This window comes from Sporothrix brasiliensis, assembly GCF_000820605.1.
Source record: "Sporothrix brasiliensis 5110 chromosome Unknown Cont16, whole genome shotgun sequence".
Classification (NCBI taxonomy): domain Eukaryota; kingdom Fungi; phylum Ascomycota; class Sordariomycetes; order Ophiostomatales; family Ophiostomataceae; genus Sporothrix; species Sporothrix brasiliensis.
Window position 1 is genome coordinate 1635190 of NW_024467135.1, and position 26421 is coordinate 1661610.

The 26421-nt window shown below is 54.9% G+C and overlaps 9 protein-coding genes across 9 annotated transcripts; 6 read left to right on the top strand and 3 right to left on the bottom strand.

Moving 5' to 3' along the window:
• Positions 1-2300: 2300 nt before the first annotated feature.
• Positions 2301-3374, top strand: SPBR_04325 (scp-like extracellular protein; the record flags this gene model as incomplete). Its single annotated transcript, XM_040762608.1, has 2 exons — positions 2301-2914; positions 2984-3374. 2 exons carry the CDS (start codon positions 2301-2303, stop codon positions 3372-3374), a joined length of 1005 nt encoding a protein of 334 aa, XP_040621753.1.
• A 2238-nt stretch (positions 3375-5612) lies between these two features.
• Positions 5613-7374, bottom strand: SPBR_04173 (Acyl-CoA-dependent ceramide synthase; the record flags this gene model as incomplete). Its single annotated transcript, XM_040762456.1, has 3 exons — positions 5613-6374; positions 6465-7066; positions 7146-7374. 3 exons carry the CDS (start codon positions 7372-7374, stop codon positions 5613-5615), a joined length of 1593 nt encoding a protein of 530 aa, XP_040621754.1.
• A 2327-nt stretch (positions 7375-9701) lies between these two features.
• SPBR_04357 (bax inhibitor family protein) lies at positions 9702-10660 on the top strand (the record flags this gene model as incomplete). Its single annotated transcript, XM_040762640.1, has 2 exons — positions 9702-10076; positions 10169-10660. The coding sequence occupies 2 exons, from the start codon at positions 9702-9704 to the stop codon at positions 10658-10660; spliced, it is 867 nt and encodes a 288-aa protein (XP_040621755.1).
• Positions 10661-11806: 1146 nt separating this feature from the next.
• SPBR_04213 (uncharacterized protein) lies at positions 11807-13372 on the bottom strand (the record flags this gene model as incomplete). Its single annotated transcript, XM_040762496.1, has 6 exons — positions 11807-12062; positions 12142-12609; positions 12698-12835; positions 12919-13006; positions 13080-13223; positions 13300-13372. 6 exons carry the CDS (start codon positions 13370-13372, stop codon positions 11807-11809), a joined length of 1167 nt encoding a protein of 388 aa, XP_040621756.1.
• A 1948-nt stretch (positions 13373-15320) lies between these two features.
• SPBR_04271 (phosphatidylinositol-bisphosphate-binding protein) lies at positions 15321-16628 on the top strand (the record flags this gene model as incomplete). The annotated part of the gene is made up of 2 exons (XM_040762554.1): positions 15321-15429; positions 15517-16628. 2 exons carry the CDS (start codon positions 15321-15323, stop codon positions 16626-16628), a joined length of 1221 nt encoding a protein of 406 aa, XP_040621757.1.
• A 300-nt stretch (positions 16629-16928) lies between these two features.
• SPBR_04308 (u2 snrnp component ist3) lies at positions 16929-18068 on the bottom strand (the record flags this gene model as incomplete). The annotated part of the gene is made up of 2 exons (XM_040762591.1): positions 16929-17925; positions 18013-18068. The coding sequence occupies 2 exons, from the start codon at positions 18066-18068 to the stop codon at positions 16929-16931; spliced, it is 1053 nt and encodes a 350-aa protein (XP_040621758.1).
• Positions 18069-19332: 1264 nt separating this feature from the next.
• Positions 19333-22004, top strand: SPBR_04092 (uncharacterized protein; the record flags this gene model as incomplete). Its single annotated transcript, XM_040762376.1, has 3 exons — positions 19333-19618; positions 19685-21325; positions 21385-22004. The coding sequence occupies 3 exons, from the start codon at positions 19333-19335 to the stop codon at positions 22002-22004; spliced, it is 2547 nt and encodes an 848-aa protein (XP_040621759.1).
• Positions 22005-22919: 915 nt separating this feature from the next.
• On the top strand, positions 22920-24542 carry SPBR_04203 (ribosome assembly protein SQT1; the record flags this gene model as incomplete). The annotated part of the gene is made up of 1 exon (XM_040762486.1): positions 22920-24542. The coding sequence occupies one exon, from the start codon at positions 22920-22922 to the stop codon at positions 24540-24542; it is 1623 nt and encodes a 540-aa protein (XP_040621760.1).
• Positions 24543-24890: 348 nt separating this feature from the next.
• SPBR_04467 (DASH complex subunit SPC19) lies at positions 24891-25496 on the top strand (the record flags this gene model as incomplete). Its single annotated transcript, XM_040762750.1, has 1 exon — positions 24891-25496. One exon carries the CDS (start codon positions 24891-24893, stop codon positions 25494-25496), a length of 606 nt encoding a protein of 201 aa, XP_040621761.1.
• Positions 25497-26421: the final 925 nt, after the last annotated feature.

Consider the following 26421-nt stretch of genomic DNA (forward strand, 5'->3'; position numbering starts at 1 on the left):
TAGGGCAAGGGCGATGGGCGAAAAAAGGCCTATTTGATTTCGTCAGTTGCGCATCGCTCTTTCCCTTGGACATTTTGGCCCCTCGGCCTACAGACCAGGACAGGGATCGCCGTCCGTGATTTCCTCCGGCGGCTTTTTCTCCAGGGAACACTGATTCCCCCCTGTCGTTGCACGACCAGCAAACGAGCATCCCCCGGCCACCTTTTTCATGTTTATCGGCCTGATCTTTTCTCTGCGATTTTCTGCAGGTCATGGTGGTCAATTAAACAAAAAAGTCGAACAAGGCCTGGCCAGGATCCCGGTGCAGAAATCCCTGAAGTATTCTACGTGAGGCAGGCCGTTCCTTCTGCATTCTGCAGGCCCTCTTCTGCACCCCTGGGCCGCACCTTCTTCCCTGTTCTCCTGCCAATTTCCTCGTTTGTCATTCGGTCGTGCCTTCCATCTGCGGCCCATGCCCCCTGGCCGACTCGTGCTGCCCGAGACTTGTAGGCCAAGCAAAGCCCGGACGGACCAAACAGTAAAACGTACCAAAAAAAAAACTGAAAATAGTGAATACGCCGGCTATCCACGAGGCATCTAAGATTACAACCAACATACAATTGCTCAACCAAACTCACATTTGTCCGTCCGTCCTCACCCTCCATACCCTCCTATTCCTCTATCTGAGCGTCGAAACCCCGTAATTTACGCAGTAGGAACGGTACATGGGTACTTCTACGTTGTTGGTATTCCCCTTCAGAGACAGGCCTACCTGGCCCAAGGTGCAGGTGGATGAAGTGAGTGCCTCCACTTTCTTCACCTTAGTTGCCCTTCCGTGGAAAATACGGAGTATGTTGTGTGTGTTATAAAGAGACGAGAGAAAGTGGAAGGGTTAGCTGGCCTGGAGCCCCCAAGGGACCATGTCTCCCATTCCACTCTTGCCTCGCAAAGTAGCTTTTGTATGTCCTTTCGCCTTAGGGTCTACCTCACTGCCCGACCCGGCTAGGTGCCTGCCCAAATGGAGCTTGTTGTGTGCAACGCTCTTTCCCTCTCTGGCTATCGCTCACATATTAGCATCGCATCCCTCTTTTGAGTCTCTCCCTTTTCCTTCTTTTTCTTTTCCTCCTCTTCCTCTTTCTCTTCTCCCACCACCCATTTTTCTTTCTCTTTATCCTCACACTCCTTTTTTGTGGCCGCAATCCAGGTCGGTGTCTCATTCGACACGTTCCACTCCTTACAAACTTGTCAAATCCCCCCATTTCCCATTCACGCTCTCGATTTTGTTCCGCATTCTTCGCGCCTCGTCTCTCGCCCAAGACAAAAAAAAAACGTTTCTCTCGTCACGACACGTCCAGACAGCCGAGTTGTCCTTCCTTTGTTTTCAGTTCTTGCTTTTGTGAATTTTTACTTCGTCTTTCCTTGTCAACACCCTCATTCAGCAGGGCCGCCCCAGACTGTGTCTACAGCTACAGCTACAGCAAACCAAAACAACAAAAAAAACATATCTCGAACAACATCGTGTTCGACTCATACGCACTCACGGTTCGCCTTACAACCGAAGCACCGTTTCTCAACAGTATCCTTGACGGGTCACCAGGTCCATACAGCAGCGCTGTCCACCGTCTTTCGCATCTCGCCAAATCCACATAGATTTATACCTATCGGTTATATATCTGTCCCACGTCTTCTTGCCTTCTCTCAGCCGTTCGAAGAGAAAAAAGAGACAGCATCCCTGGATTGGATTGCACTGCGACCTTGCATACGTCAATAGGTATGTATTTTGTTTGGTGATGTGCCACCGTAATATGACAACAATTTGGGCGTTTCTTTGTTGCGCCCTCTCTTTCCTGGCCCGTCACTGTGGTTCGCCTCAACAACTGCAACATGGATTTCCACCTGCACTACAATCCCATTGTTGGATAGTCTTTCAGGCCCCGTCGGTTGTTTGGGGACGGTCAACAAAGGGGCTCGCTTGTCGAGGAGCATCTGCGACGCCCTCACCAATAGAGTCTTCTAAGATGTTGTTCATTTATCAAAGAAGCAAAGGAAACAGAGCCTCGCTTCCTTGACCATGTCCGCATTATCCTCCCCCCTTAAAGCTGCCTGGTTCCCACGTTTGGACTCGATATGTTTTGTCTTGAGTCTGTTCTGCAAAGATTCGCCATGATCATCACGAAACATATCCAGCACACCTCACAATTGCACAATCTCCCACGAAAACACCACCCGCCAAAGCACAAAAATACTCGCGCACGAAACGTTCCGTTGCTAACATAACTCAAGAACCCGACATTTATATCATCCTCCTCACAACATTCAATATGAAGGCCTCTTTCGCCCTTGCTCTTGCCGGCTCCATCCTGGCCGTGGCCAGCCCAATCAACAAGCGTGTCTTGCACACTGAGGTCGTCACCGACCTGGTGTACGTTACCGTGACCGTCGACCCGCCGACCACCAAGCCGACTACGCACCACACCACCCACGCTAAGCCGAAGGTGACTTCTGTCAAGACGACCTCTATCAAGACGACTTCGACGACTCCTCCCCCTCCTCCGCCCCCGCCTACCACGACGTCGACCCCTCCCCCGCCGCCGCCGCCACCCACGACATCGTCCACGCCCCAGGTGTTGACGATCACCGTCACACCTGGCCAGGAGTCTCCGAGCCCGAGCCCTGCTGCCGCCAGCGTTGCGGCTGTCCAACCTGCTGCGGCCCAGGCTCCTGCTGAGGTCGTGAGCTCGTCTCCTGCCGCTGCCTCCACCCCGGCTGCTTCCGGCTCGAACTCGAACTCGCAGCCGTCTGACTTTGGCAGCACTGCCGTCTATCACCACAACCTGCACCGTTCGAACCACTCTGCCCCGGCTGTGAGCTGGAATAGCGACCTGGCCAGCTATGCCGCCACCGTTGCCGCTTCTTGCGTGTTCGCCCATGACTTGTATGTCCAGCCCTACCTCACCATCAGCTTTTTATATTCGAGAACATGAGTGCTAACTTGCTGCCTTAGGTCCCCCGGTTCTTCCACTGGCTCGTACGGCCAGAACATTGCTGTTTACGGTGCCTCAGGCGATGTCTCCAGCATCGACTCCTCCAAGGTCGTCGCCCAGGCTATTACCGACATGTGGTACAACGGTGAGGTCTCGCAGTTCCCTGCCGACGGCTACGGTGAAAGCAACCCCGACATGTCCAACTTTGAGGCCTGGGGTCACTTCTCCCAGGTTGTCTGGGTCGAGACCACCGAGATCGGCTGCGCTTCGCAGTACTGCCCTGCCGGCACCATCTACAGCGGCATGGCCTCGTGGTTCACCGTCTGCGACTACCGCGCCGAGGGTAACATGGGCGGTGCTTACGGCAAGAATGTGCTGCCTTCCTTGGGCGAGGCCACCGTCACGGCTTAAACGTGATATGGTTCCCATGTCTTTTTTTCACGAAACTTGACTGAAAATGCCTTGTCTCTTGGCCCGGATACGTGTGGCTGAAAACTTTTACCGTTCTAAACCTGACAGACACAAGAAAAGCCCGCCCCTTTCTTTTACTTTTCTCTTCTTTACTTCTTCCACAATGTGGCGCATCCCCCATTTTTCTTAAAATGTGAATGCGTTTTTCATTTTTTTTTTTCATTTTTCTTTCCTTGGGTCATTTGTTCCTCTTTTTTACTTTCTATTTGTGTTCTTTTTATTCACACACTTTTTTCCTATCGTCTTCTTTTTCTCTTCTTTTTCATCAATGCGCTTGGTTCGCTGGGACGGGTTCTTCTCAATTTTGGTTTTTGAAAAGAACCTCTTTCTGAGACTGCAGAAAGTATGTATAGGACCAGGATCGCGGCAAAAAGAAAGAGATGGCGAGCAAGTAGCCTTGGCATACCTTTATGTTGCTTGGTGTATTCCACTTGCTTTTCTTTCACTTTCACTTTTTGCTCCTAGCGTACCTTCTTTTTTTTGTATTCAACGAGGGACATTGTTTTTCTTGTAACGCCGGCATTCACACTTTGACGATCTATCAAGAAGACATGGCAAGGACAAATTTACAACTTCAATAAAAAAAAGTGAAAAGTGAAGAGTGAAATATATTAACCATGCCAGTGTGAGTGTGTGATGCTGATGCTCGACGCGATAGAAGAATGGATGTTCCATGTATGTCCATCCATGAGTAGAAAAGTGAACAAGCTTCTTTGCAGGCTTTGACTATTTGCAGGGTCTCTTTGTCCGAGTCGCATGTATGGTCAAGTGATTAAGCCATTTGTCCCTTTGTAGTTCGAAGAGGATACAAGGGCTGGTCCGTTCTTTCAGTTGATCGCCTCATCGCGTCGCGCCATTCTTGTCACGAGTCTTCCCTCCCTTGATGATTTGATTGCATTCTCCCTGTCTCCCTTCTTTTCTTGGCTGCTAGTTGGGAATGCTGCGTAGACCCTGCCAAGAACCGGCACGAGCATAAATGGCCCCCCCGAGACACGATCGTCATAGAAACGTAAACGTGCAAGAAGAATACTCCGTACGGCATGTCCCCGCACGACATTGGCGAAGCGGGTCAAGTCCTGGCAGTCGTTTTGGGCAAGACTGATGATATTGGGCCACGCGTTTCCATTCCAACCGACGCCGTTTTCCGTCGTGTCCTCTTCCTTGTCTGCCGCCCCACGATTGTTGACCGTCAACAAGACGTGAAAATTTCCACCGGGTATGGAGATCGTCAATTCAATGACGTATGTGACCGACGGGCCGTTGACATGCTAAACGGTGACTGTTGCATTGCACATCTTTTCGGGTCGTGTTCTGCGCTCACTGTTCGTGGTCGTGATGCATTTTGCCAGTCGGCCCATGTTCGACAGTATAAAGACAACCAAGGTGTACAGAGTATAGGCATGGCTGGTTTATTGTCGTTGTCTTTTAATATTAATACAAGTATAAATCATCACCAGCCACTCGGCAGGATTCCGGCCCGTTTCGTTTCACCGTCTCGCGCCTTAAAGCACGTATTAATTATCCGACGGTGTACAATATACGACGTATAGGTGTTTCAAGCCGGGAATTTTGAGAAGCGATGCAGAGAAACATTGTGCATTGGGGAAATACTATCATGATAACGGGCACATTCGCCGCTTATGGTTTGTCATGAATTTTTTGAATTTCGAAAAACTGAGATGGATATGTAGCGTTGCTTCTTTTGAGAAGCCCTTTGTTTGCGCGAGACGATGAAAAACAAAACATGAGCAAAATGACAAAACAAGACAGAAACACGAAACACTAACAAGCAAAACTCCTGTTGAAAGGCAAAATCTCCCATGGCTCACCGAGAGCCCGAAGGACTTCAACACCTCCCTGGGGTGTCCATGCCGGGTCGTTACATGATAAGTAAAACACAGATGACGAAAACAGCGATGACGAAAGCAGAGAGGGGAAAACAGACAGCAAAGGAAAAGAAAAAACGAGAGAACTCCCCGTTTCCTATTTTGCACCCGATATGTCTTTTGTTTGTCACATAACTTTCCACCACCATAAAAAAAGCACTCTCTGGTATCCACCTCCACTTGCGTATCTTCTGTTGCTCTGTGGTGCAAATACGCCTCCGTGCACCCCATACTCACTGTGCTCCTGAACCCCTGTATTCACTTTCTTCTAACACGCTCGTCTCAACCATCCTTAGTCGACCTGCTTCTCGCAGCCAATACGGCCCAACAGCTCTTTGCGGTCGCTGTGGTGGCCCGGCAGGCTGACACCGGTCGAGGTCGACGCGACGCGCTTGACACCTGTCCGGCGCTCCCAACCCTTGAGGTCAAGCGCCTCGACACCGACCTCTTCCTCGAGAGGCTGGGCTTGCTGTGCGTGGCCATTCCCATCACCGCCGCTCACAAAGTCGTCGTCTCCCGCTTCTTCTTCCTCCTCCTCCTCCTCCTCATCGCCGTTCTCGTCGTCGCTGCGGCTGTCATCGGCGCCGCTGCCGCGCACGACGCGGATGGCGACCTGGACAATCATGAAGAACCAGACGATGATGATAAGCTCCAGGAACAGGAGCATGGACAGGAAGCCCCACTTGACGGCGTAGTTGTAGCAGACAGCGCCGTCGGAGTCGACCATGGGTTCGATCAAGAAGGCGAGCTTGTTGCTGGTAGTGTTGCTGAGGAAGGGTGCGAGCTTGGAGATGGTCGGGGTGAGCGACGAGATTTCGTCGGCTCCGACGGCAACGCCCAGCGGGCTTCCACTGCCGACCGCGCCGGCCGCACCAGCACCAGCCGCGACGCCCTTGAAGCAGCCGTCAGGCATAATCTGGGGAGTCTGAGCCCAGACGGAGTAGCAGATCATGGAGTAGAAGACGTGGCGGCAGACAAACCAGCTGAGCATAAAGGCGCCGAACGTGACGTCGCAGATGTTGGTGTAGCCCAGGTACTTTTGGCACTTGGCGAGCTGAAGAGGAGGTCAGTAGGCAGTGGCTAACGAGTGAAGAGAGTCAGGAGGAGAGGAGGAGAGGAGGAGGCGCGGGGTAGGACGACCTACCGGAAGGAAGAAATCGCTAATGTCCATGAGGATGAGGATCACGTTGGCGACAGGCGTGTGGCGGTAGCGGTAGGATGCTGCAATCAGCGACACGGTGACAAAGTGGTGGGTGAGCATCTGCCAGTGGTCCTTGCGGCGCTCCTCAATGTTGATGACGATGATCTGCTGCAGCCAAAAGGCCAGCTGGACGAGGATGTAGGCTTTGCGGAGCCCGGGCATCTCGCGTCCGGGCCAGTGCGTCCACAGGTTCTTCATGTTCAAAAAGTACGGCGAGTTGTAGTAGAGGTAGACGCCGAGGGGGAAGAAAACGGTGTAGACAATGACGAGCCAGGCCTGCTCGGCGAAGCGGGTAATGGGCTTCTTCCTGTAGAGACCCTGGCTGCGGGCAAAGGGGGCCAGAACATAGTCCATGGTGCTGGAGCGAAGGCCGGTGAAGAAGACGACGAGGAACAGGATAAGGGGCACGTCGTCGCTGCCGAGGTTGTAGTTGCCGGTGGCCGGGTTGAAATAGGACAGCGTGAAGAACTTGGTAGTATGAACGCGCGCGCGGGGGAACAGCGAGTGTGTGAGGAAAAGGAGGGCAAAGAGGTTGGCAGAGAGGCCTGACGTCCTGTGTCAGCTGCGTTTTGTGAACGGCGCCATGTTTGCATGCTTGTTACTCTCTGGTTCCCTTGGACCTACCTGTTTGGTTGTTCACCAGCCAGCGTGTAAATTGCATTACGGGCGTCTCCTGTTTCCGCTTGCGGCGCAGAGGCAGAGCGCTGCTGGACGTCTGCGTCTTGAACACCGGCGTGGGCAGGTCGTCGTTGGATTTGCCATTGGTGCTGGCCGTCGGTTTGCTCGCAGCCCGCTTCAGATGCGGTGGCAGGGGCACGGCAGTCGGCCGGGCGCTGCTGGCAACGGCGGCCATGGTCTGTCTGTACTGGATGTGGTGTAGTGTGGTGTACACACAAAAAGAGGTAGAAAGAGAGGGAGGGAGATCAATTGCCGGACTGGGAGTCCAGGGCGGTCTCGGAGGATGGTTCGGTGATCTCGCGTCGGAGAGCAAAGGTTGGGAAAAGAGACCGTAGAAGCCCTAGCTTTTCTGCCTCGTGCTACTGTCTCGCTGTCAAAGCGAGCAAAAGTCGTGATAGCTGCGAATTGGCGGCGTCCCTCAACCAGGAGGAATTGGCAACGCCAGGTCGATTCAAATGCAAGACAAAATCACGTCCCGAGCAGAACAGATCCAAAGCAAGCTCACTCGCGTGTCTGCGTAACTCCCCGGCGGCTGAGACTGCTGGTCGGTCGTCCGTCTCCCAGCCTCCTATTTTGGGGCAAAAAGACAAAGCAGAGCGGTGTCGCTGAAGACGGTTTGGCAGGAGAGCGGTCTGTCCAATGGTGCTGCCAGATTGTCGGGAAAGCTTGGAGGACGTCTGGAGGCTGTCGAGACGATTGCAGAATCGGAGTTTGTCTTGTCGACCACGATCTTCAAGATGTTGTCTTGTGTCAGTTGCCTTGCTTCGTGTGTTGCCTTTCTGCAAAGACCTGACCCAACAGCGAGTGTTTCAATCGTCGCAAGGCGGTGCAGTGGGTCTGATCACCTTTCGCTTCTTGGACAAAGTGGTTCTGGGGCCAGGTCGCCTGTACAAGTATCCTCTTTCACAAGGGTTTTTTTGCACGTCTTTTCGTGTTCTCTTTTTGGTGCTTCCCAGCTAGGTCCTCTTTCCGGCCTAGGCGGTGAGAATCGGTGCACCGTTCCAGGATCACAGGCCGGCTCTGGCTTGGACAAAAAAAGCGACGCTAGTGCGACTTCGCGATGACCTGATTGGCCAAGTATCTTTTGTTGAGTGCGGCTTGGATGGGAATCGACGGGACCAGATTTCAGTGCTGTTGTTTTCTTTGTCTTTTAACTGTCTGAAAAGCCGCGAAGGAGAGCGCTAGGGCGGGGGAGCTTCATGCTAACAGGGGCAAAAATAAGTAAAAAAAAAGGGGTAAACAAAACTGCACACGTTTTTGAACCTCTTTCCAACGAACTTGGAGCGCCGCTGGTCACAACTTCCCTTTCAGGCTTATCTAAACGCTAGTTCTTGCAACAGCATCGTATGCCGCGCAGTGCCCCATCGCTCTTTCCCAGGGGCGGCTACTTAAGTGTCTTGCCGACGATTACGGGCTTTAGGGCGGAAGAAACACTTCGTATTTATTGCTGCTTCCCCGCCGTGTTACATTGAGACAGGCGAGAGAATGGCCAACGCCCCTGCCGCGCTCCATGTTTTTGTGGCCGTCGTTCCCCCGTCGTAACTTCCCCGCTCGGCGTCCGCCAGCGTGTACTCAAAAAGGAAAGAGATACTCATAGCGAGATGAAATGCGGTAGCCAAATTGTCGAAACCGCCGACTGCGCCGGCCGCGGTTGCCTCTGTCGTCGACCTACCTCGTCTCCTCGTCTCCGTACGATGTTTGTTTATCTACGCTCCTCTTCGTAGCCGCTATCGAACCCCGAATACAAACAGCCCCCAGCTTCTTTGGGGGGTATTGCAGGGTCTTGGCGGTAATGGCGCACTAGAGCTTGCATAAAACCAAATGACAGCGGTGAAGACACGACCCGTGGTCTTATTATTCCAAGGCAACGACATTTCGGAGCCCCACACCCTAATAACGAGATCAACTGGGTATGGAAGGAGTCGCCCTTCTCCAATGAGAATCGGTTTCGCCAGCACGCAAGATTCACTCGCGTGTACTCTAAATGCAGCATTCACTATTTATCCTCCAACAAAAAAGAAAGAAAAGGAACAACGAATATTATGGTCACAAGATGCAGCAAAAACTGGATAGGAAAGAAGCGTACAATGCCATCGACTAGGCCTAGCCTTCCATAGATCCAATAGCGACGAACAGTCGCTTCATTGGCAGCCATTCTGACAGTCGCAGAAAGTTGTTTACAGAAAGTGTGATTTTGCACGTGACTTTATAGAGCTGGAAATCACATGACTTTATTCCAAACACAAGGTGACCTTGGCGCCAACACTGCCTCTCCCCGCGCCACTCGTCATTAGGCAACTAGAACGCCCCCGGTGATTAGTTGATTTCATCAGCCTTCTTGCATCCGCACGAATTTCGAGACAACTTGTACTTTCATATTTTGTGTCCTTTGTGTCGTATCATCGCCAACGGTGTTCGGTATTCGAGTTTTCGTCCCAGATTGTTCGACACGCCATTTTCTTTTTCGACCATCAACACATCCCGCACCACTCATCCTCTACGATGGCAAGCACGGCCAAGTATAGCCCGGCGGCCGCCGTCGACCCCGATGAGCACCTCGACTACACCCAGGCGCCACCCTCGTACCAGGCCGAGGCGAGCGCGAGCGCCCGCGCCGCCGCCGACGACGATCACGAGCGGCTGTTCTCCGGTGCGCCCCGCGCGAGTGTCGACGACGACAGCGACCTGCCGGACGACTTCAAGTTTGGCGGCTCCGTCGCTGAGGCCACCGTCAGCATCCGCAACCAGTTTGTCCGCAAGGTCTACGCCATCCTGACCATCCAGCTGCTGGCCACGAGCGCCCTCGGCGCCGTCAGCTTCTTGAGCGAGGGCTACCGCACATGGATCCAGACACACCCGGCTCTCGTCTTTGTTTCGGTAAGCACAAGCACGGCCTTGCGTTCGTCCCAACGAAAATACATGCACTCTATGACGTACGTTGGTTGTTCCGCAAACTAACAGGAATGTAGCTCTTCGGCGCCATGGGCTTCCTTGGCCTGACCTACTGGAAGCGGAAGTCGTACCCGGCCAACCTCCTCTTCCTCGCCGGCTTCACCGTCCTCGAGGCCTACAGCATCTCGGTTATTGTCTCGTTTTACGAAGCCAGCATCGTCCTCAACGCCGTGGTCCTCACCGCCGGCATCTTTGTCTTCCTCACCCTCTTCGCCTGCCAGACCAAGTACGACTTTACCTCGTGGATGCCCTACCTGTTTGGCGCTCTCTGGGCGCTGATCCTCTTCGGCTTCATGGCCATGTTCTTCCCCTACAGCTCCACCACCGAGCTCATCTACGGCGGCATCACGGCCCTCATCTTCAGTGGCTACATCCTGGTCGATACCCAGATGGTCCTGCGCAAGCACCACGTTGAGGAGGAGATTGCTGCTGCCATCAGCCTGTACCTGGACATCATCAACCTGTTCCTGGCCATCTTGCGCATCCTCAACAGCCAGCAGAACAACTAGACGGCGGAAAATCTCGCAGAAGTGGCATAAGATTTGAACAGTGGAACAGAGGGAAGGAAAAGTCTCCGATGAAGGTGAAACCGGAGTGTCCACGACGAGACTGCGTAAGGCGGTGCGTTGGTGCGTCGACCACATTAATACGATTACAAGAGGAGGACATTTGGTATGTCGAGTGTCTTTGGTTTCGTTTTACAGAACACCAAGTTTGCGGGCTTTGCTACATTTCTCTACTCTGGTGCTTGTTTTGGCAGCAGTTATTTCCTTGTGTCCAATATTTCACGTCTTGGCTTTTTGTCGTACTCTGCTTATTGTCTCCTTGTATTTGTACATAGCTGGTTTGTTTTCCATTTTTCTTTTCGTTTGTTGACATGACACCGTCCTGCTTAGTTTTATCAAAGCAAATCTTTACCGATGTTCTGAGCTATTACTAGTCGTGCGTTTACATGTCGTGCGTCCCTGATTCCAGACAATGTCATGCAATTAACAAGAGACAAGCTTGGATAGACTAATAAGTATGATTTGGGGATATCTGCATTAGAAATCTCATAGGTAAGAATAATAGCAACACGCACTACTGCAAAGGAAAAAGGATGAGAAAACATAGAAATAGAGAAAACATAGAAATAGAGAACACAAAACAAAAACAAAGGGGTAAAGGGTTAAACAACCAAATGCCCGACCGCAGATTAAAGGCGAAAAGACAAAAAAGAAAACAATAAAAATAAGAGCAATTAGACAAGAGGACGGGCGGGGGAATTAAAACAGTTGTTGCCCATATGGTCCAATCGTCGCAGGCTCTTGTCAACCGCAGTTAGATCTCGGTCAGACGCCCGTGATGTCGTCTGCAAGTTGCATCACAAAAAAAAGCTCGCATAGAACTGCTCTCCCTTTTTTCAAGACCCGCCTCGTCGTAAGTTTCATGTAATTGGTTGCCCCCGGAGTGATTCAAACCCAAAATAAAATACGCCGAAGACGGGATATTTTAATTCTTTTTCAAGCCGCACAGAATAGTCGGATCTCAACGCCCGTGTTGGTATTTGCAACGACACCCAATCTCCCCTTTTGGTTCGAACTTCGCAAAGACGATAGTCATAGACATGGCGAGTAAAAGCATTACACCATGATATCCTTGACATCCGGCCGGATCTAGTTGCCGTCGTGGTCGCCGTTCGCCTCGATGGGAGAGGTTGCCTGCTGCTGGGCGGCAACAGCTGCGGCCTCGCGCTGCATGCGAGCCTCGATTTCGCGGAGCTGAGATTCGCGAGCCAAGAGCTCTTGGCGCTTCTCGTTGATTTCGCGCTGCACCTTGACCTCAATTTCGCGCAGCTTCTCCTCTTCGCGGCGGAGCTGCTCCTCCTTGAGGCGGACTGACTGCGAGGCAAGGTCCTCGGGGTTCATCGAACTGTCACTGTCCGGGAGTTAGTATGACATCAAAAGACAGGAATACCGCATATGGAGAGCGACAAAAGGGGAAAACGTACGCTCCAGCACCACCCTCGACACTCTTGCTAAGCTTCTCGGTACGGTAGTTCTCGTAGAGGAAGTCATGTGTGATCTCCTTCAGATCAGCCAGATGACTGTGCAGAAGGGCCGAGCGAATGGCCAGGAAGTCGGAGTGACGCGGGTTGTCGACCTCGACAACACCCCATGGGTACTGACGAGCGCGAACTTTGCGGCCGCCGATCTCGATAATGTCCTCAGAGCCGACAATAGCGAAAGGCATCAAACCACGAAGCTCGGCGTTCTCCTCAACGGTGTCCTCGTCATCCTCCTCAATGTCGTAGGGGAAGTTGTAGACGGGAATACGATAGTGCTCGATATCCTCCATAACCAGCTTCTTCGACTCAGCCAGCTCAGCGGGAGTCAGCGAATCGGCGCGACCAATGACTGGGATAACGTTGACACGGGGGGCAAGTCGCTTCATGAGCTCAATGTCGAGCTCGCGGAGGCTAGGTGAGATGTTGTCAGTTTTCAGGTAACGAGCAGGAAATCCCGGGCGCACCAGTGCAAAACCATGCATTTCCAAATCTGACTTACCCGTGGCCAGTGGGGGTGATAAAGTAGAGGAGCGCGTGAACGCGGTTGTCTCTGAAGCGAGGGTTACGCTTAATACGAGACTCTTCAGCCAGAATGTCATCGTACTGTCTCTCGAGGTAACCGACAATCTCGGAGAAGCTGTATAGGTATAGACATCAGTACACGGATCAGAAGAGTCGAGAACGACCATTCGCCTACAGGGACCTGTTGGGCGGATATACCTGGCCTCGTTGTCAATCTGGTCGCCGAAACCGGGGGTGTCAACAATGGTGAGAGAGATGCGCGTGCCCTCCTCGTCAAGCTCGAGCTCTGCGTGGTCACTGTTAGTAGGACAGTTTTTTCCAGTAGCCAGTCCAGGAAAGCAGATGGGTTGCATGCGTACCGACGGTGACCGGCTTGATCTTTACACCCTCCTCGACATGGGCAGTGTTCGGGTCGTCCGACTCCTTGTGCGTCAAGACGCCCTTGCTGCACAGTGTGTTGACAAAGGTAGTCCGTCCTATATGAGTGCACACGAAGGTTAGCACTTTAAAGGTGTCTGGGGAGCTCGAAGCCTGATCTGAGGACATCTAGCTTCGTGGAATGCGCTGGCCTCAACGTACCAGTACCCGAGGCACCGCAGACCATCAGGCAGAACTGAATGCCCTTCTTGACATTCTTCTTGCGACGGATCATCTTCTGTGATAGAGGAAACAGCTGGTGTTAGCAAAACGAGACTATTCAGGGGTAAAGTCGGCCGGGCAGATGTGATCGCGATGCATGGTCTCCCTGCGACCTAGCAGCTTGGAAAGGGCAGCAAAGTAGCAGAAAAAGACGCCGAATCAATGACCAGCGAGGCATCACAAAAGTGCGGACGTACGGCAGGCGACGACATGATGCCGGTGTAATATGGGCTGAGGACGCTTGTTTGGTATGGTCTCGGTGTACAGGGGGAGCTTCACGGAGCAGGCGGGCAATTGCTCGATGTTTCGACCGAACGAAGTGTTTCGTTTCGACCTCGAGTGCACGGTGGGGAGCAGAAAGTGGGCGAGAGTTTGTTGTGGGATGCTTTGTGTTTTGTTTTGCGTGCAACTTCGAGAAGGGGGGACGCAAGAAAGTTCAGGAGGTACGGATTGGGATACGTAGATTTTAATTTTAAGGAGGCGGTGGCCGTCGAAGCAGGAAAGAAGGGGGGACCAACGAGGGGAGTGGGGAGTCGTCTCAAGGTCGCAACCCAGCAAAAGAAATAACGAAAGGACGGTCCAGAAAATCAGGGGCAGTACACAGCACGGTAATTTCAGTGGGCAAGCGCGACCTGCAGTTGTCTCTGCACAATACGGGAATCCCCCCGTTGACAAGAACAGCCAGGGGAAGGGGCGCTCTGCCGTGGATCGCAATCGGGGAAGGAGCTCCTAACAGCCTACACAAGCTGGGAAAGGGACACGAGATGGGCCTAAGAACCCCTAAAGCAGCGGACTGCAAGCCCAAGGACCTGCCCGTTACCATCGTCGTCGCCCCTACAGGAGATAAAGTGGGCCGTGCACGGAGCGCAAGACAAACACGGCTCCAGTCGCACACCAGCAAAGTAAATTCAGGGGGGAAGACAGCGCCGACCGGCTTATTTTCCACGCCATGGCTCAAATAGGGAAGGCGCCCCAAGTTCAAGAAAGGGGGAAGCCGCTCATGGCTTCTCTGTGTCCAAGGCGGCCGGCCGACAAAATGAGAGACAGAGGCGAAAAGTCCACCTTGCGCCGTGTCCTTTTGGCGGGTGGGCTCTCAGCAAGCGCTAGATACATGGGAACGAAGTTTGGGCAGAAACTCGATGCAAGGACGAGATGCATGCGCCAAACCCAAGTTCGCAGGCCGTTTTGATGCGCAGGTTTGGAGTTGGAATATTAATACTTTTTGTGGCCGTCAGGGAGTGGCATCCCGAATAGGAAAGAACTGCTGCCAGCTGGCGCCTTCAACAAGCTCCAAAGCATTGTTGCGCCAGCTGGCAATCGCTGGCCATTTGACGGCACCTGCCACAGCGCGCATGAGCTAGCTCGACTCCGTTTTGGTGACGCGTGACAGAGCTCCAACCGACCTCTGTCCACCATTTGTCCTGAACAATTATTCCAACTCTCCTTCATCATTTTCCATCACTCTCGCCGGATCGGCTTGTACATTGTCGTCCTTGCTCAATATCGAGCTTCAGGTTCTTCCCGGCGTACTTCCCAACCGTCCTGCAGCGGAGCATGCGTCGATATGGATAGGCGCGATTTGCAACCTCCGAATACCGTTAGGACACTGATACCCACTTGAAGGAGGGGAGGCTTCTACCTACGACCAGCTCTTCTATCTATCTCCCGCTCGTTCAGACGGACCGTCGTGCCAATTTAGTTTTGCGAATCACTGCTCAAGGCCTTGCTACTATTCGTTACTGCACGTTCAAGGTGCCGCCATTTCGGGCGTCAAGCCAGGCAGCTGGAAGTCCTCTTCTCGAATTCTGGAGCCGCCACTTTGCGCCCATCGAATGTACGCGGTACGGCCCCACACCTAACGGTTTACATTTCCATGACGTCGACCTACTCTGGCCGGGTTCACTATACACAGACCGACTTCCGTTCATCTCGTCCATCGAGGCGGACATCTGCGCGACAAAATGGACGCCCGCACGCCTATCGAGGGTTCTAGCAATGTCATCGCACTGGCGGCATCGTTCAATCTCAACTGCGACTGTTTTGTCGTCGGCACCAACTCTGGTATACGAGGTACGGCATACGTCCCTTCCCTGTAGTTAAACGAACGCTAACAGCGTCAACCGACAGTCTTTGATGCGGGAAATTGCAAGCTCCTAGCTAAGCGGCCGTTCAAAGAAGGCGGCGTGGGCCTCATCCAAATCGTCGGACGCACCAACATCATCCCCCTCGTGGGCGGCGGCCGCGTGCCCGTGCACAATCCACTCAAGGTTGTCGTATGGGACGAGAAGCGTCAGAAGTTCACGCGGGAAGTGCCTTGCGAACGGCCCATCCGGGGCTTGCATGTGCTTGGGCAGAAGCTCGTTGTGGTCCTCGACGAAGAGGTGTCTATCTACAACATCGACCACCAGCCAGTGCGTGTGCACTCTTTCACCACCACGCCCAACCCGGCCGGCCTTTGCGCCGTGTCGCGGACCCATTTTGCCATTCTGGGCCAGATCCCTGGGCACGTCAAGATCGTCCACAACGAGACGCACGAAGTCAGCATCATCCCAGCACACTCCTCCGAGCTGGCCGCGATCGCTCTGAGTCGCGATGGCTCGCTATTGGCAACGGCGAGCGAGAAGGGTACACTCATCCGCGTATTCCTTACCGCTAACAACGGCCGCGTCGCTGAGCTCCGCCGTGGCGTCGACCAAGTCAGTATCTTCTCGCTCGGTTTCAACCCATCAGGAACGCTTCTGGCCTGCACATCGGACAAGGGCACCCTGCATATATTCGACATCCCGCACCAGACGACAAGTGATGGCCCCGGGCCGGCGGGCGGAAGCAGGCAATCTGGCGGCGTCCCCTCTGATGTTGGCGGCGAGTGGGCCTATGAAGAGTCCGACGGCGGCGTGTCCTTCTCGTCGGACCAGAGAGCAGATCCGACGCGCAGCGGAGACAGCCGTAGCGGCCGCTGGGGCGTTCTCGGCAAGATTCCGTTTATGCCCAAGTATTTCCGGGACACCGTATCGTTTGCAAGCGCCGAGTTCGCTATGGACGACGGGCCTGCGGCCAACCGAATCCGCGAGGCAGACGAAGCATCGGCTATGAGGCGATCGCGCTTACCCCTCGGTATTATTGGCTGGCGGAACGACAATACAGTGGTCGTTCTCGGGACTGGTTTGGAGCCCAAGTATGAACGATTCGTGATATCGACCGGTAACGAAGGCCAGCGCGTCTGTGTTCGCCAGGCATGGGCCAACTACCTCAACATGGAACTATCTTGAGAGGTCTAGGAAAAACCGCGCCTCGTGCGCTAGGATGTGTCCTTGGGTGTTGTTCTTTTCGCTGTTCTTTCCTGTTTTTTTTTTTCCTAGGCACCGAGTGGCGTTATTGCGTTTATTGACGAATACGTTTTTTAGAATTGTTTATCTGCACAGCTGTGGCGTGGCGTTTCGCGGGATACTTTGGCATTCACCGGAGTTTATTTGGTGCTTTGAACGCTACGGATCGGGGTATATAGGTCAGAAACATTGTTAGAAATGCTTGAAATGGACATGAACAACTATCGCCCTCGTGATTGTACCTCAGTGCCTCCGCTCCCGATCCCGATCCTGGTCGTCGCGGTCGTCTTTCCTATCTCTGTCCCGTCTCCGATGCGAAGAATCCTTGCCGGCGTCTCTCGTCAGATCCCGATTCCGATCCCGATAGCGTTCCTGTCCTCGGTCATGCTCTCGTCTCCGGTCATGACTTTCGTCATCGTCAAGCTCATCCCGCCTCCGGTCGCGGTCGCGATTGCGATCTCGTTCCCTGTCTCTATCGCTCCTGTCCCGCCGAGTGTCTCCATCATCATCCCGCCGCCTGTGACGGTGCTCTCGGCGGTCGCCGTCCTTGTCATCTCTCCTTGACGAGGCCTCATCATCATCTCGATGCGAGCGGTGTGACCGGTGCGAGCGGTGCCGGTGCCTACGTTCGCCGTCACCCTTCGAGTCGCGTAGCCTCCTTGCTTCGTCGACCTCCCTCTTCTTTTCCTCCACCAAAAAGTCCTTCATGGGGTCTTCGTCATCGTGCTCGTCGATTAACTTCTGTAGTTCGCGCTCCTCGCGTAGTAGAGGCTGGTGCCCGTCGCCTCGGCTGCGGATGCTCTTCTTCTTTTGCTTGCGTTCGCCTTCGCTCGGTGTTGCCTCGCCCATATCCGTGTCGCTGTTGTCGCCGCCTCCGCCGCCAGTAGCACCAGCACCTAGCCGTCTCTGCATATCTGCCCAGCCGACCTTGAACTCGTCCGCGTCCTCGTCGTCGCGTGCCTTGTAGCGTGCATGGTCGACCGAGATCATGCGCCCGCCAATCTGTGCTCCGCCCAAGTTGTCCACGGCCAGGTCGGTGCTGCGCTGGTCCTCGTATTTCAGCCAGCCAAAGCCCTTGCTCTTGCCTGTCTCCTGGTCGCGCGCAAGTTTCAGGAAGACGGGCTCGCCATATTGCGAGAAGATGGTGATGATGTCTCCTTCGCTCAGGTCATAGGGGAGGCCACCAAAGTAGACAAAAGCAGTGTCGCGGTAGTCGGTGTGCCAAGAGGCATTCGGGGAGCTGTAAATAGAAGCACAGTAAGTAACATGCTTCTTTGAGAAGTACAAGCTTTCTCGGCAGGCACTGTCGCAGACATTGGAAACTTACATTCCCTGCTCTAGCTCTTTCTTGTTGAGCTCCTGTATTTGCCGAATCTTGTTCATAGTAGCGGCAGATTAATGGTTCCTTCGCTTGTTCATCTGTACAGACAAAGCTGACAGTTTTCAGAGAGGTTGGATGTGAAGCTTTTCCAGAGCCGCGATTTTGACATTGTAATGCGGTATCACGTGACTACCACAAGGCTGCAGTTGCTATTGAAGGCTACATCAGCAAGAGGTTTCTGTACCTGGACAGTTGTGGTAACTCATGCTTTATATGCAACATTCACAGTTTCACGGTTTAGAACTGTTTGCCCAATTACCAGATGCAGAAAGTCGCTGACACTGTCGCCTGAAAATAGCAGGCGATCAAGACAGTGCAATCCGCCTGGAACTCTGCGGCCTTGGGCGGGGCATAGGGCGACCAATTCGCCTGTAAGATAAACGGAGTCGTTAACCACCCTGCTAGGGATGCCAGTAATTACACACTGCCCAATAGTCACGCGAATGACATTCCTGGGGCAGTCTGGGAGTCCATAGGATGCAACTTTCAGAGTCGCTCTTTCCTCCGTCCTACATTGGTTTGCACCGTAGGAAAGTCAGCATCGTTTCACATGGCATTTTATGACTTAAAGTGAAAAGAACAACTGGGTACATGTTTTTACGCGGCTGACTCAGGCATACAGAACGAAATACTGAAAGGAAAGAGCGACCAACTTGGGCCGCGTTACAAAACCGAGGTCGTCGACAGGGGCATATTCAACTTAAGTGGTGGGGCAAGCAGGTGCGCCAGCGGTTTGTTTGGGGCTGCTGGGCTGCGCTTGCCTGGCAATCTACCACCGTCATCATTTATGCCCCTCCCCTCCTTCCGTCTTAATGCATTTCACTATTTCCTGATTCTCCTTTGTTCTCTGCACCGTTTACTCGTTGGATTTACACCGATCGTCTTCTCTCTATCTTCTTTACCATTTTTGGACCTCCCTTTTCTGTACTGGAAACTCCTTTGCGCATCTCTCATTCGCCTTTGCTGCACGATACATTGCATCCCGACACTGCGCATAATTGCGATAACACTTTTTGTTTGTTATCTGGAGGTTGGAGGGGTTGCATAATACCTGCCGCCAGCCCGACGGAAAGCGAGGCTGCACCAAACAGTGAGATCGCTTATCTGATTTTTGGAGTTGTATCACCTGCTCGTCACATTCGCAACGTCAGATTTGCTCCGTAACGATCTTGCGCACACGATAGTCGCGTGCCGAATAACCCACTACCCCTCAACCGACGTCACGGCTCGAGAAAGAGGGGACAACCCACCCAACAACCGTTCCAGATGATGGCCGCACAGCTCCAGAAAGCCAGCGGGGCTTCTTCGGGATCGTCAAGCGAGGCGACGTCTCTCGGAGCCGCTGCTGCTGCGCCAGCCGTGCCGCCGGCGACAGCTCCAGTCACCGAAGCCACTCCCCTCCGCAACCGCGCCGGCGAAAGCAACAGCCCGTATGTGCGTGCGCAAGCAGACACGCCCGTCAACTGGCAGCTGTTTGGAAAAGATGCACTTGACCGTGCCAAGCAGGAGAACAAGCCCATCTTCCTGCACATTGGCTTTCTCGCCTGCCACTGTATGGTGTTCCCATACTTTGCGCTCTAAATCTGTACATTGTCTCTAACCTGTTGTCTCATTCTAGACTGTCACCTGACGACACAAGACTCTTTCTCGAATCCTTCCATCGCGTCCATACTCAACGAGTCTTTTATCCCTATCATCGTCGACCGCGAAGAGCGCCCGGACATCGACGCTGTGTACTGGAACTATCTGCAACTGGTCAACAGCAGCGCGGGCTGGCCCATCAACGTGTTCCTCACGCCCGACCTGGAGCCTGTGTTTGGCGGCAGCTACTGGCCTGGCCCGGGTGCGGAAGCAAGCGGACGTGACAAGCAGAGCGGAAGCGAGGACGGAGAGGAGGAGCTGATTGGCTTCCTCGGCGTGCTGGAGAAGCTGCGCCAATCTTGGACCGAGCGCGAGGCGCAATGCCGGACGGAGGCCCAGGAGACAGTCGTACAGCTGCGGAAATTTGCTGCCGAGGGCACGCTTGGTCCTCGGGGTTTGCTCAAGCCGGGCGAGTCTAAAACAAATGAGGCAAACCTGTCGAGTGAGCTCGATCTTGATATCGACCAGCTTGATGAAGCCTATAGCAAGTTGAGGCAGACGTTCGACCCTGTGAACGGTGGTTTTGGTGTTGTTCCCAAGTTCGTCACGCCCGCAAAATATTCGTTCCTGCTACAGCTCGGCAGCTTCCCTTCCGTTGTGCAGGACATTGTTGGTGATGCCGAGGTTTCCAGCATTGTCCAGATGGCGCTGTTCACGCTTCGGAAACTGCGCAATAGCGCTCTGCATGACCACCTGTCTGGTGGCTTTGGCCGGGCCAGCCACACCATCAACTGGTCCCTGCCGCATTTCGAGAAGCTCATCCCCGACAACGGCCTGTTGCTGAGCCTGTACCTCGACGCGTGGCTGTACACTCTGCGCGCACCCAGGTCGGACCTTTCCAGTAGCTCAGCTGCTGAGACACAACCTGAGTTCCTTGACGTAATCTACTCGCTCGCCGACTACCTCTCGAGCGCACCCGTGCGTCTTGAGGGAGGCGGTTTTGCCAGCAGCGAATCCGCCGACTCGTACTACCGGAAAGGCGACCGCCACGTGCGGGAGGGCGCGTACTATGTCTGGACACGACGAGAGTTTGACACAGTGGTCGGCGGAGGCAACGGCCACAACGACATGGACGCACGCGTGGCGGCGGCGTACTGGAACGTGCTGCAGGACGGCAACGTGGACCGCGACAATGATCCGTTTGACGAGTTTATCAACCAGAATGCTCTCTATGTGAGCAAGGACACGGCCGAGCTGGCGAGACAGTTCAACATCCCGCGTGAGAACGTCGAGCGCATCACGACCGAGGCACGGACAAAGCTGGCTGCGCACCGCGAAAAGGAGCGTGTGCGGCCCGCACTAGACGACAAGGTGGTGGTGGCCGGCAACGGCATCGTCATCGGTTCGCTTGCACGCACCGGCGCCGCGCTCAAGTTCGGTGGCCACAGCGCGGAGAAGGGCGATAAGTACATCACGGCTGCGCGAGACGCTGCCAAGTTTATTCAGGAAAACCTGTGGGTTGCAAAGGACAAGAAGCTGTACCGCGTGTTTGTGAACGGCAAGCGGGAGGACGTGCACGCGTTTGCGGAAGACTACGCCTACCTGATTGAGGGTCTTTTGGAGCTGTACGAGGCCACGGGCGAGGCCGAGTGGCTGGAGTGGGCCGATGAGCTGCAGGGTACGTCAACGTCTGCCTCTGCTCTGTGCGACACTGAAAGTCATACTAACACCATGCAGAGCAACAAATCAAGCTGTTCTACGACAGCCCCGGTGTGCCCTCGACGCAAACGCACTCGTCCAGCGGCGGTTTCTATCGCACGCAGGAGTCCGGAAACGACGTCGACCTGCTGCGCCTCAAGGACGGTATGGACACGACACTGCCAGCGACCAATGCCGTGGCGGCGTCCAACCTGTTCCGCCTCGGCAGCATTCTGAACGACAACACCTACACGCACCTCGCACGCGAGACAATTCACGCCTTTGAGGTCGAGATGCTGCAGCACTCGTGGCTGTTCCCCGGCCTGCTCTCGCAAATTGTGGCGGCACGCCTCGGCGGTCCGCAGGTGGCCGCACTGGCCGCTGGTCCCTCGGCCTCGGATCCCGTGGTGGCTGAGTACTTCCAGCGACCGCGTGCCGGCCTGAGGAGCCTGGTCTATGTGGACGGTGGTGCAGGCAACGGCAAAGAGACGACAACAGCTTCGTGGCTACTTGGCCGCAATCCGAGTCTCGTCGACCTCCCTACAAAGGAGACCGCTGCAAAGGACAGCAGCAGCTCGTACTCGTACGTGCTGAAGGATGGCAAGTGGGAGAAGGCGTCGCCGGCCGACTTGGTAGTGAACGTCGAGGCGAGTAGTTGAAGGGTGTGCATTGGTCATGTGTCGACGTGTCTCGAATGAAGAGAGGAGTTATGTCATCGGGATTCTGAGGGGTTTGAGTTACTGGAGTTTTTTGTTTCAGCCGTTACTTCTCCGCTATTTATTTTATATTTTCAACCCCCAAATATTTACATTCACTATTGTTAGGGACATCATAGAGTCGAGAAGTTAAACAGTGTTTTCCTCCTTGATTAAACAAAATTCAATGAAGTCTTTTTTATCTTATTTTCCCGAACAAACCGTTTTTCTTTGTATATCGTTGTTGTTTACCAAAAAAAAAAAAAAAAAAAAAAAAAAAAAAAAACTTTAAAAAATACTATTAATGTTGTGGGCATGCGTATATAATTTTTCTTTTCCATAAACACAGAAATGACTCGCATCCAAGACTTATTATGATATTATTCCGAGTTTGCGGCGAGTGCACATTCATCGTTTGTAAGCTCGGGTGGCGCCTTTGCCCGACCTTCCCATAGTGGCCAGCCTACAGCGCCTCACCGCCTACGGGCAATGACTCTTTCTCTGGCTAGTGGGGTAGCAACAGCGCATGCTTTGGACTGCCCCGCGAAGGAAGGCGGCAGAAAATACAAAAGTTGGTCGCTGTTTGGCCTCCATAGTTCCTTCCGTAATTTTCTTCGCTTAGAAAGCAAGCTGGGACGCGAGGAAAGAACCTCGACGAACTGACGCCCGCCTCAAACGAGTTTTCTTATATTTCGGCGACCGTCCATATATATACCATTGGCGGTCACTCATTGTCTCTGCGGACCCTTGTGCAGAGCGTCTTCCAACTACAGCCTCTTACAATCGGCTTCTACAACTACGACGACTTCGTACGACAGCCATTCCGTTCCAGCCTCTACGAACATCCCTCCTCCCCGACAACCCCCTAACAAAGACACAATGTCGCACAACGCGCGCGATGAGCACCCGACAGAAGATGACGGCGACGACTCCGGCCCGGAGATGCTCGACATGGACGATGCTGCCGAGGAGATTGACGGCGACGACGGCGCTGACGGCGGCGACGATGTTGCCATGGACAGCGGCGACGACGACGACGACGAGGAGCTCGTGCTCGTCAACGACTCGATTGCGTACTTTGACCTCCACAAGGACTCGGTGTTTGCGATTGCGCAGCACCCCAAGTACCCGTCGCTGGTGGCGACCGGCGGCAGTGAGGGCGAGGGCGAGACGGCGCCCGGCAAGGGCTATGTGATTGACACGTCGGCGGCCGCGGACCGCCCGCTGCTGCCGGCCAGCTACAGCTCAGACCCCTCGGCGGCGGCCAACCAGCCCAGTAGCACGGAGCTGGCGCCCCTGTTTGAGATGACCGGGCACACGGACTCGATCAACGCGCTGACGTTTACGCTGCCCAACGGCGATTTCCTCGTGTCGGGCGGCATGGACGGGCGCATGCGCGTGTACAGCGTGGCCGTGGGCGGCGGCTCGGTGCAGTTCCAGTTTGTCGGCGAGTCGCAGGAGGTGCCCGAGATCAACTGGCTGGCGCCCTGCCCGGGCCGCGACTACCCCAACACCGTGGCGCTCGGCGCGTCCGACGGCTCTGTCTGGGTGCTGTCCATCGACCCGTCGGCCGACCCGGCCAGCCCCATCCAGATCGTCCAGTCCTTCTTCTCGCACACGGCCGCCTGCACGGCCGGCACGTGGACCGCCGACGGCAACCTGCTGGCCACGGTCAGCGAGGACAGCTCGCTGCAGGTGTGGGACGTGTGGGGCGTGGCGGCCGGCCGCGGCCTGGTCCCGGGCGGCGCACAGGCGCTGCTGTCGCTGACGGGCGAGGACCAGCGGTTCGAGGTGCCCGGCGGTCTGTACTCGGTGGCCGTGTCGCCCGGTGGCACGCTGGTGGCCGTTGGCGGCGCGGGCGGTGTGATCAAGGTGGTGACGCTGCCACGGTTAACGGGTGCGCAGGCGGCGGGCACGGCCAAGAAGGGCGCGGCGGGCGGCGGCGCCAAGCAAAAGGGTGCGGCACGGCCAACACCGGCAGGCCAGGGCAGCGGCGCAGCAGCCACGGACCCGGCACAGTTTGGCACCATCCTGGCGTCGCTCGAGGTGCAGAGCGACGGCATCGAGACGCTGGCCTTTGCACCGCCGCCCATGACGTTGCTGGCTGCTGGCTCGGTCGACGGCAGCATCGCCGTCTTTGACGTCACGCGGTCGTTTGCGCTGCGCCGGCACATTCGCCTGGCCCACGACGACTTTTCCGTGGTCAAGGTCGAATGGGTCAAGTCGGCGCCGGCGTCGCTGACGGGCGGCGTGGCCGCCGGTGTGGGCGGCCCTGCACAGTGGCTGCTGACGAGCATCGGCATGGACGGCGTGGTGCGGCGGTGGGATCTGCGCAAGAACGTGACACCCGATAAGCCCGGCGACAACGGCATGGTCAAGGAGTGGCGCGGGCATCGCGGCGACGGCGAGGGCGGTGGTGTGCTGGGTTTCGTGCAGGGCGACACAGGCGAGCGCATTACCACTGCCGGCGACGACGGCGTTGTCCTTGTTTTTGACGCATAGATCTAGAGATCTGGGGTTGATACATAACGGGCCGAAGCATTTGCATTTTCAAGAAAAAATACACCATTTACCATCTATTCGTGGGCTTGAATCATACACGAGCATTGGTGTAGGCGCACATTGTGCTGTGTGGATCGTTTTGTATGGGACGTAAAAGTGGAGCATGTTGTTTACTTTCACCAACGGCTAAGCGGGGCCTGTGCGCGTCTCTCTCGAGCGCAAGCCGTCACCTCCACCATTTGCCATCGACATTCGTACGTCAACCCCGCAAATACAATCGCACGTTGACAACCTCCTCACACCACCGAGACGCTTCGACATACGCGTCGGCTCTTCACCAACGAAACAATGTCCCTCTACGCCTCGTCCGCCGGGCCATCGCAGACCCTCGCCCTCTACGGCGACTGCGTCGCGTCCCTCCGCACCTCGCTCGCCTACCTCGAATCGTCCGTTGCTACCCTCGCCGCCGAGACAACGAACGGCCCAAACGGCGGCAGCGGCAGCGGCAGCGGCAGCACGGGCGCCGTGGCCGACATGCCCCGCCTCGCCGGCGTCCTCAAGACCGTCCGCCACTACGAACTCGTTCCCCAGCCGACCCTCGCCGCCGCAGAGGCCTCCCTCCAGAGCGAGATTGGCCCGGCTGTCGCCCGGCTGCTGGACCGCGCGTCGCACCAGCTGGCGCGCCAAGCACGCCGGATTGACACGCTGCAGGCGCGGGCGGCGCTGCAGGCAGGGCGTCTCGAAGGGGATGCGGAGCCGGCGAAGCTGAGCAAGGGGGGGCCGGCGGCCGCAGGCCGGGCAACGAAAGCGGCGTCCGTCGACCCCCTCCGTGCCCGCATGGTGCGGCAGCGCAAGGAGCAGCTCAAGTACAGCGTGGAGCGTCTGGAGCGGGAAGTTGCGCAGAAAGAGCGGGAGCTGCGGCAGCGGCTGCGCCAGTCGACCGTGGGGCAGTGAACAGCGATGCAATTTTGCTACCAGGATACGATACCTATACATCTGGGCCGCTGGCGCCGTGACGAGCGGCCAGGCAGACGGATCCTGGCTGCGCACTGACGGGGATGACACGACATAGACGGGCTAGAGACGGCACTGCAAGGCCAAGATTGCTTGACATCGCGACTCCTGCATCGCGTGAGTCTGGGCTGAGAAGAGGCCACTAGCTGACTACAGCAATGCGGACTATGGACCTCGGACCAGGGACTGCAGACAATGGACGGCCGACAACCGACTTCGCCGACTAGGTGGAATGCAAGACCGAGGTTGTGAGCACAGCAAGTGGCATGTGGCCACGCAAAACCTTTCTCAAAATGTTGAAGCCTTTGCTGTCGTGCGGCCTACGTTGCCGCTCGAAGTATAGGCCAATCCTGAGACATTTTGATACTGCCATACAAAGTCGTTTTCCTCGGCGTCAGGGCGTACTTTCTTTTTTTGGTTTGGATGTGTGTCTTGCGCGCTCGTGCGTCATATCTAGAGGCAAACAGAGGAGAAGCAAAAACTGGATGGACGCACCTGGATGAAGCGTGTGGTGCAAATCTATGTCAGTGCGAGAACATATTTTTGACATGCTTTCACAGTTATCCAGTTACAATAGCACCGTCAGCATAGAATAGTAGCCTGTGTTTAACAAAGTTTTATTTCGATTCAACCTATCAAGAACCTGACCTCAGGTTTTGCTTTGTTTCCCGTAGCCGTGAACTCATCTCGTCAAAGGAAAAAAAATACGTCAAGTAAAAGACACAGCATAAATGATCAGACGAACAAAGGGCCTCTCAAGAGAGGTACATGGAAGCGAACGGTGCAGTAAAACGGTGGTTGAAAAATACAGTGTTCAGCTCTGCCAGGTGAGATGAAAAGAGCGGCGGTATGTCCAAAATGGTGG